The sequence below is a fragment of the Kryptolebias marmoratus genome, linkage group LG2 (assembly GCF_001649575.2).
Source record: "Kryptolebias marmoratus isolate JLee-2015 linkage group LG2, ASM164957v2, whole genome shotgun sequence".
Taxonomy (NCBI): domain Eukaryota; kingdom Metazoa; phylum Chordata; class Actinopteri; order Cyprinodontiformes; family Rivulidae; genus Kryptolebias; species Kryptolebias marmoratus.
Genome location: NC_051431.1, coordinates 37,583,645 through 37,593,592, shown reverse-complemented (window position 1 = coordinate 37,593,592; position 9,948 = coordinate 37,583,645). Strand labels below are relative to the sequence as shown.

The 9,948-nt window shown below is 39.7% G+C and overlaps 1 protein-coding gene across 4 annotated transcripts in view; it reads left to right on the top strand.

The window, feature by feature from the left end:
- The window catches only part of llgl2 (LLGL scribble cell polarity complex component 2), a 116,463-nt gene extending 112,894 nt beyond the window's left edge, over positions 1 to 3,569 (top strand). For all 4 annotated transcript variants that reach the window (XM_037974537.1, XM_037974536.1, XM_017437882.3 and 1 more), the window contains 2 exons: positions 1,137 to 1,190; positions 2,701 to 3,569. In XM_037974537.1, coding sequence (XP_037830465.1) covers positions 1,137 to 1,176 — 40 coding nt within the window. In that variant the 3' untranslated portion in view covers positions 1,177 to 1,190; positions 2,701 to 3,569. The remainder of the gene's footprint in view (positions 1 to 1,136; positions 1,191 to 2,700) is intronic.
- Positions 3,570 to 9,948: the final 6,379 nt, after the last annotated feature.

The window sequence follows — 9,948 nt, the reverse complement described above, 5'->3', positions numbered from 1 at the left end:
GAGGGAACACTGTGTCCAATATTTATGTTCATCATAAGGGGTCTTTGGGCTGCACTTCGTCTGGCCCCTCACCTAGGACCTGTCTGCCTTGGGTGACCCTACTAGGGGCATGAAGCCCCTGACAGCATAGCTCCTAGGATCATTGGGACACTCAAACCCCTCCACCACGATAAGGTGGCAGCCCAGGGAGAGGTTGAAGGAAGCCATTTACGTCAAATAAGAGAAACCAACTTTAAACCGAGGAATTTTCAGACTTCAGCCTTTTAAAACTTACAATGAAGCGTTAGGTTTGATTTGAAAAAGTTCCTCATAACAGAAACAAAACTTCTTCAAGTACAGAGTAAAAGTCAATTTTTTTAAATTAATAATTTTATGTATTTATTTTTAATTGTGTCCTAGATGACTGAGAATCTACACCAGCATATTTTGGTCCATCTAACCTGGACTTTTTGTCCATTCTTCCTGACCAAACTGCTGCAGCTCCTTCAGGTTGGATGGGTGCTGCTTGTATCCAACAATCTTTAAATCAAACCAGAGATTCTTAGTTGGACTGAGGTCTGGGCTTTTACTGGACCATTCCAGGACCTTTAACTGGTTCTCCTTAAACCAGTGGAGTGTTGCTTCAGCAGAGAGTTTAGGCTCATTGTCCTGCTGGAAGGTGGACCTCCATCAAACAGAATCCTCTCAAGAATTTCTCTGTATTTGGCTCTGTCCATCTTTCCTTCAGCTCTGACCAGTTTCCCAGCCCCTGCTGATGAAACACATCCCCACAGCATGATGCTGCCACCACCATGCTTTACTGTAGGGATGGTGTTCTCAGCATGATGAGGCGTAGTAGATTTGCACCGCCAGAATTAATCTTCTCCTTAATGGTTAAAAAGTTCAGTTTAAACCTCCATTATTCAAATCTATTGTTTTTTCCATGTAGTGTCATTAATCTAAAGTATTTTGTCTTGTTTTATTACTTACAAGCAAACTGAACATTTCTTTTAAATTCCAAGTTGTAAAGCAACAAAACAGAATGCCAAGGGGGATGAATACTTTTGCATCTTACTGTACATAAAATGTTCTAGCTCACCAACTGTGAAGAATGCTGCATGCTGATGATGATGATGGAAACTGTTTCTTGTGTGAAGGTCCTTCCTGGAGAATAATGTGAAGCATGCTGTAGCTTGACAGCAACAGCAGAGGTGAGCAAGAAGCAACGGCACATTTATTTATTTATTTACAACCCAAGGTGAAAGATTGTTGGGACATTATGTAAATGTAAATAAAAACAGAATGCTATGATTTACAAATCTCATAAACCCACATTTTACTCTCAATGAAACATAGTTAACATATCAAATGTTTAAACTAAGAAACTGTACCTTTTTATTAGGGGGAGGGGGGAATTTGGAATTTGATGGCAGCAACACATCTCAAAAAAGTTGTTCCAGGTCCATGTTTCCCCCTGTGAAGTCCCTCCTCTTTGAACAACGGTCTGTAAACATCCAGGACCTGAGGAGAGCAGCTGGTGGAGGTTTTGCAGGGAACATTGTCCCATTCTGGTCTGATGGAGGATTCTAGCTGTTTAACCGTCCTGGCTCGTCTTTGCTGGATTTTTTTGTTTCATGATGGGTCAAATATTTTTAATTGGTGACAGGTCTGGACTGCAGGCAGCCCAGTTCAGCACCATTACTCTTTTACTATGAAGCTGTGTTGTTGTAATGGAGGCAGTATGAATTTTATCGTTGTCTTGCAAAAAAACATGCAAGTTCTTCCCTGAAAAGGACATTGTCTGGATGGGAGTATAGATTGTTCTAAAACCTGTTTATACTCCTCTGCATTGGTGGTGTCTTTTCAGATGTGTAAGCTGCCCTTGCCAGAGGCACTAATACACCCCTATACCATAGGAGAGGGAGGCTTTTGAACTGTGTTCTGATAACAAGCTGGATGGTCCCTCTCGTCTTTAGTACAGAAGATGTGGCATCTGTGGTTTATAAAAAGAATTTCAGATTGAAATTCATCTGACCACAGAACAGTTTTCCATTTTGCCTAAGTCCATTTTAAATGAGCTTGGCCCAGAGAAGACGTCAGGTTTTCTGGTCATACTCATATGGCCCCTTCTTTCTGTAATCACGGCCATCTAATATTGACTTTCAGTCTTGTCCTTTGAGCTCAGAGGTTTCTCCAGATTCTTAAAATTTAGATTTTTTTTGGTGATATTATGAATTGTAGATGATGAGATATACGAAGTCTTTCCTATTTTCCTTTGATGAACATTATTCTGAAACTGTTTCACTGTTTTCAGATGCAGTTTTCAAAAACTAGTGAACCTCTGCCCATTTTTACTTGTGAGAGATTTAACCTTCTACATCCGGTCCTCTAATTGACCTGTTGCCAATAAATCAAAATTAATTGTAAAATGCTTCTCCAGCTGTTTCTTACCACTTGTTTTACAGCCTTTTGTTGACCTTGGCTGCATTTTTTTGGAGACAAGTAGCTGCCATCAAATTCAAACTTACCTTTCTTTTTTCCCTAAAAATGGTTCAGTTGGTATGTTCCATTGTGAAATAAACATGGGATTATGAAAATCAAAGTCATTTTGCTGTTTTTATTTACTTTACCCAAGGTCTCACTTGAAATTGCTGTAGTATTTATTTCAACAAACTTTGTAATATTTCCACTAAAAAATCTGGCTTTCTGTTGTCCCTTCAGAAAGCCAACTCTATAATGTGCATGAAGAGTTCTGCGGTCCTGCGGCAGCACTCAACTGCTCAGCTGATACAACCACTACTGAACACCCCTCCCCCCAGCACAGATACCAAAGGCTCACAGACGTGCAGACTGACTGACAGAGGGTAACCAAGGAGGCATCACCTGTGCCTGAGGAGCACTCACTGTCGCCCCTTCATGGACTAAATTAAAACCCAAAGCTACATGAAGAAAGCTGCTTTCAGCAGCTTGTCTTCAATGCCAAGTCACTCTGAAATCACCAGCAGCCTAGAAACACTGCCTCCCTCGGATGAAAAAATGGATGAATGTGGACAATAGTTTGAGTTGTGTTGTTGAAAATCCGAGTTTTAATTTGTTGTAAACAGTAATGCATTTCTTTAGTATTTAGTGTACTGAAGCCCATTTTTGCTAGATGTAGATGCAGCATCCAAATTGGATTTTATTTACAGTATTTATATTTTAATTGTTTTTTTTAGTCAAACGGTAAATTAGAACATTTTTAAGAATCAGTTTTGTATTTGATCTTGTCATATATTTTCATATAAACTTCAAAATTGTCAGGTTTGTTTTAAAATCCCCAAACTTTGCTATAAGTTTGACTTTTGTATCATTTTTACCCACGTGTGAATGAACCTCACACTTGAGTAAAAAGAGTTTTGAACTTGGACATAACTCAGGTTTTAGTATTTAAACATAAATATTTTGAATGTTCTGTTCAGGCACAAATAATGTTCTTTTTAGATCAACAATCAAAAGAAACTGAAAAAAAAAAAAATTGACATTCTGTGTTTTTAGTTACACTACTGTAATCATCAAACACTGTATGCTGTAATGCACCGCCCCACCCCCAGCCATCCATTTTAAGGTACTTCTTCACTTCAGCAGAGCTCACAGTGCTGTATTTGTTGGGCAGAGCAGCTTTTCTCTGAGCTTTTCCTTTGTTTTCATGTCATCAGTGATTGATGTACTGTAAGAATGTACTTGTAAGCTATTGTAGTGAGATGATTTTAATATATTTCCTGTAGAATGGATGTGACCGTACCTGTGGGCCTGTTGTATTTTGGGTTGGCTGCTACTTGCATCACATGAGGAAATGTTTTGGTACTGTGTCTCAGAATGCTGGGGATTTGAGCATCAGCCTAGAATATATTTTTGTAGCGAACTGATTATGAACTCTAACATTTTTGGAATTGTAAGTAATGTCACACTACAGTTTTCTTGCTGATAATTACACATTTTTCTTAAAAATGAAAGTGTCTCATTTCTTTTTTGCATCAGTAGTTTGACACATTTTTTTGTTTTGTTTTGTTTTTTACGAGGTTGCTCGTTTTAGTGAAGTCTGACTAAAGGTGAGCAGTGAACTTTTAGAGAACTTGCCTTGCGTCTTTTTAATCTGAGCGAGGCTGCCGTCTTACACCAGCAGCACCACAACATGAGTCCCTGTCATTAGCAACCTGAAGACGTTCAGTGTCCTCATAAATGGAGCCTGGAACAATGACCCTTTGGTTGACATCTGATCCTCAGCTCAGGTTTTTGTTTGACTTCTATTTTTCTACTTTTTCTAAGAATACTTATATAAGAATATTTTATGTCTGTACCATGTTTTCAGAACTGTCCCAAAGTACTTAATCTGAACTGGAAAATACTTCAAAATATTTTTTTCTGGCACAAATTGTGAGAGAAGGAAAAAAATAAGACTGCTAATGCATAAACACTGAAGCAGTCATTACTATTTGCCTGTTCTTTTTTTTCATCCTAGTTTGAGGTTGGCTACCCCTTCTGCAGTTTTGGAAAAACCTATATTAAAAATACATTCAAATAAGCACCACAGAAATAGTGTGCTATGACTTTGAAATTGTAGGACAGACAAAATTACAAAAAAAAAAAAAAAAACTGCAAAAGCTTTTCAACTACACCATATTAGACTAAACTAATGAGAAACCCCAGCTTCACTTCTCAGTCCCCCATTTTGAGCAGCACAATGGTAAGAGTGAAAAGGACTGGCTCATTTTAACAGGAAGAAACATCCAGTAGAGCTAGAACCAGGCTCTGGATAAGCACCCACAAAATAATCATATGTAGCGTGAAACAACCATCTTTTTTCTATTTTCTGTCTTCCACTCGTCTTTCCATCAACTGTCCTGTCTAAAAAATCATTCTGCTTTGATTCTCTCGTATCTCTTAAAGTTGATTATCTTGAGAGTTTCCACATGCGGAACATCTAATCTGCAAAGTGTCCTTCATTCTTGCTTATACTAATTTTGAAACTCAACTGGAAACAAAGATTTATGAAAAGAAGAAATGTTTTTTTTTTTATTATTATTGTAAAATCTTTTCTGAAATGTGTTTATTTTATCTAATAAGAAATTAGTTAAAAGGTTTTAGCAAAGTTTATTCACAGGATTACTCTTTGACAACACATAAGATATCCAGAGATCGTGGTAACAAAACCTTGAATAGGGTATTTCCCTCTACCAGGGAGGTTTTTTTCTTTTTGAAATAATTTGTTTGTCTGTGCACAAGATTACTCAAAAAGTTATAAACAAATTTTTATGACATTTTCAAAAAGCTTCAAACATGGCACAAGGAGCAATTGATTAAATTCTGGTGGTGGTCCAGTCAAGGTCACAGATGAGTTCAGGCTTTAACTATGCAGCTGTATAACAGGAATGTTAAACTCCACAGCTGGACACTTCATGGGTCAAGGGTGATCACTGTTGATATCAAGGTGACGGTCAAAGGTCAAGGTCACAGTTGACCTATGATCCGAATTGCACTATTTTTTTAATCACGCTGTTGCCTTGACAGTTTGTCATTCTAGTCATTGCAAAATGAATAGACACCTTACAGAGGGATGATAATGATACTGGGCAGGATTTTTGGCCAGAGATCCCAGGTTTGGCGCTTCTGGAGCAGAGGGCTTCCTGAAGAAGCAATCGCTCCATAGAACAGAAAGCGTTCTTGGTGACAGGATAAGATGGGAGTTGGTGCACAAAGACTCGAACTGCCTGAAAGTTTAATGCCAGAGTATCATCTCAGCAAAGCATGTGTGTCTTTGGCCTACTTCAGCAAAGCAAGAGTTGTGTTTATGAGCGTAGGCTTTATAAAATTCTGGCCATCTTTTACTCTTCTGTCTAGCTCAAGTTGAACTAATGGCCAGTTTGTACTGGCTAAACATTAAGTGTTTCTAACAACAAGCAAGTTACAAAAGCTTCATAGGTGTCTTCATTCTATAATGAATCAGTCTGTTTGTTTAAAAGGGTGTAAAGTAGTCACAGGATTGTGACTGGTGTGTACCACACTTATCATCCATTCATCCATCTTCTACCACATATCCGTGGTTGGGTCGAAGAGGCAAAAGGTCCACAAGGGACAGAAGGCTTTGTCAACCTGTCAACTGTGGCAAACAGCGCACAAGCGTTGTTGATGTTTTTGTTTATGATTTCCAAAAAAAAATGTTTCCCTTGCATGTTTTAGTGAAGAGTGATAACTTTGCAGCCTTTCTTTGTAGATTTCATTGTAAACGTGATGTCGAGTTTTACGCCATTTACATTCAGCCCTTCCAAAAAGGGTTTTCTCATTTCTTACAAGTGAGGTGTTTATCCAAGGTGATTTCTTTCTGCCAGATATAATTTTCACTTTAACAGGGGCAACACAATCTGTTATATCTGAGATTTTGGAGAATAAGTTATATACCAGTTCATCTACTGGTTTACAGCCTGGAGGTGAGGTGCAGGAGTAGATTTGATTAAACGTTTCAGCTGTGCTGTCTGTGAACAGGCGTTTTGTGATAACATCTGTTTTTCTAAGCGAGTTAACATAGATTGTACTTTCAAAAACAACCGAAAAATGATCTGACAGAGCGACATCAATTACAGAGACCTTAGAGATAATTACACCTTTGCCGATAATCAAATCAAGAGTGTGTCCAAGATTATGTGTTGGCTGTTTTACATGTTGACTCAAACCGAAGTTTTGAAGTAGATCATTCAGCTTTTTTGCCTCTCTGTCTATTGTGTTGTCAACATGGATGTTAAAGTCTCCCATAATTATTAGACAATCATAATCAATGCATATCATAGATAACAGCTCGCTAAAGTCATTGAAAAAATTTGACACATATTTTGGGGTTTTGTATACAGTTAGAGTTGGTTTGTGGCCTCAATTCCTAAATATTCAAAAGAGTCAAAATTTCCCAAGGAAACCTTTTTACAATTTAATGAATCATGAAAGATTGCAGCAACCCCTCCACCCCTTTTATATTTACGAATTTCACTCAAAAAATTGTAATTAGGGGGTGCTGATTCAATGAGCGCCTCCTGAGCTGAGGTGCTGACGTCAGTGTCCTGGATTGGGGGAGATGGTCTTGTGTAATTAACAGCAGTGAAAAGTTTTTTTCCCTCTTTATTTAGGCCAACTCCGTCTTGTTTGTATAAGTGACGGCGTTCCCAGAAGATTTTGTGATTGTCAATAAAGTTCACGGATTTTGAGGAGCATTCTTTAATAAGACATCTGTTAATCATAAGCAGTCTGCTGTAATTCTCATCTCCATGTCCAGGTGTCAGTATTGGTCCAATGGTAAGGACCTTCATTTTCAGATTTCCAAGTGTGCTTAGAAGATGGCCAAAGTCCTTTTTTAGTATTTCAGATTGCTTCTTGGCCAGATCATTGGCTCCAATGTGAATGATTAGATTTTCAATGCTTGGATTATTGTGGTTATTGGGACTATTTTCTCTGTAACATCCGACACGGTGTCATTGGGGAAACAGAGTACCTTTGTTTTATTTTTGTTACAGAGATGATCAACACCATTTATTGCAGAATCCCCGACAATAAGGACTTTTGGCATTAGTTTTGGTTTCTGGGTCACTTTAGGAGGTGGTCGTGTTAGTCTTGTCTCATACCTCTTGTTGATGTTTGGAGGAGAGGTGTCTGTTGTACGCTCCTGCTGCAGCACAGAAAACCTGTTTGTCAGTGGAATTCCAGAACAGTTTAGTCGGTTTCCTGCTGGAAACATCACGGGGTGTGTTATGGCTCGAGCTGGCTGATTTGCCCTTGGTACCGGAGTCAAGGAAGATGAAATCATGTCAGCTGCAGCTGTATGTTGTCCTTTCTTTGGTGCTGGTGTTGATGAGAGGATGTTTTGGCTCAGTGCTGGCCATGCTGTATCATCTAGGTGAGGGGTCCATCCTGTCAGACGTTGAGTCAGATCCAAATGATGAGATTTATATTTCGGCTTAGCTCCAAGACAGTTCCAGGTGGTTGAGCTGCTCGAAGTGCTTGGACGCTGTTTGTTGTCCTGAGGCATCGGTAGAGTTGTTTCATTTCCAGTATCTGCATTGATCTCGGCATTTACCTCCAGTCGAGACAGCCTCTGTTATATCAGTTCAAGTCTGTGTAAAATACTGCTGGTGTCCTCTGCTACTACTGTAGGCATCTTGCTCTTGCTTATCTTGGATATAGCAAAGAGTGAAATAAAATTAAAAATCCACAGTCCTTAGGTTTGAAATAATCCAGTAATGGGGGTAGGCAAAGTATAAGTAGTTAAAATAAAAATTCTAAATAACTTTAAAAACTTAGCTTATAATAGCTACTATCAAATTAGGACGGGAGAGAGCAGGATAAGATGTTCCTCCTTCCAAGACTCCAAGGGAATAAGTCCAGTAGAGGGCACTCTCATGCTACTGTGGGTCTGCCAGGGGGGATAGTGTGCCGCTCTGGGCATGCGCAGCTCAGAATAAACAAGCTCTAGTTTGGGCAACACGCTAAGCGCTGTCTCCTGTCTGTCATTTACTAGCTGCACAGTGCTGTTCAGTCTGTGTGGTGCTTGCTGCTGGCCCAGATTCCCCTAGATCTGTTGCCGGTAACACATCCCCAGGCAGAAGAGCATACATAATCCCTCCAGTGAGTTCTAGGTCTGCCTGAGGTCTCTTCCTAGAGGGATATGTCCAAAAAAACTTTCAAAGTGAGGTGTCCAGAAGGCATCCTAATCAGATGCCCAAACCACCTCAACTGGCTCCTTCGATGCGAAGGAGCAGCGGCTCTACTCTGAGCTCCCCCGGAATGATAAAACTTCTCACCTTCTCTCTAAGGCTGAGCCAGGCCACCCTATGAAGGAAGCTCATTTCAGTCACTTGTATCTGGGATCTCATTCTTTCAGTCATGATCCAAACCTTGTGACCATAAGTGAGGGTTGGAATGTAGATGGATCAGTAAATGCCTTTCAACTCAATTCTTTCTTCACCACAGCTGACCGATACAACACCCTCATTACTGAAGACAAGGCTCCGATCTGTCGATCTATCTACCACTCCATCTTACCATCACTCCCAGATACTTGAACTCCTCCACATGATGCAGAAACTCATCCCCAACCCAAAGGGAGCATTCCACCCATTTCAAGTTGAGATCGTAGAGGAGCTGACTCCTATCCCAGCCATTTCACACTTGGCTGCAAACCATCCCAGTGCACATTGAAGGTCATAGCCTGAAAACACCAACAGAACCACATCGTCTGCAAAAAGATGAGACCCTGAGGTTACCAAACCATACACACTCCTCCCCACGACTGCACCTTGAGATCCATGTCCATGAACACCAGAAACAGGATCGGGGACAAGGGACAGCCCTGGTAGAGTCCAACTCACACGGAGATCAAGCTTGGGTTTGTTCCAAGAATACGAATGTTACCAGGGTAATTTCTGAAAGTTTTTGTTTAACACCAGTTGAGAGTTATTGCTTAACAAATCAGAACACCACAGGTTCAAAAAGATGCACCTGGACAACAGACTGAGTTCTCCCAAAAATAGAATGTCTTATTAACAATTCAGTTAAAACAGATAATACTAATTAAAACCACTTTCCAGGCATGTAACTCAATTCTAAAGAAAAAAAGGCATGAGGCAATGACAATTAAGTTATTAAATACCAAAAACATCCAAGAACACAAAGCAAGCAAATCAAACCAAAAAGGAAAAACAGTAAATCAAATCAAATAAATCAAATGCAAGGCAAATAAAATAAAACACACTATAATGGTGGAACAAACTGTTACTGTCCCAAACTGCACTTTAGAACAGCAGGATCAGAGGCGACATGCACAGTCCAATCAATTTGCTACTAAAACAGCAGCAATAGTTGTCGTGGAGTTGTAGTCCAAACTCTTAACCAAACAGGACAAGACAGGACAGCAGGGCGTCCCTGGGCACTGCAGCTTTCAGCGGCACAGCA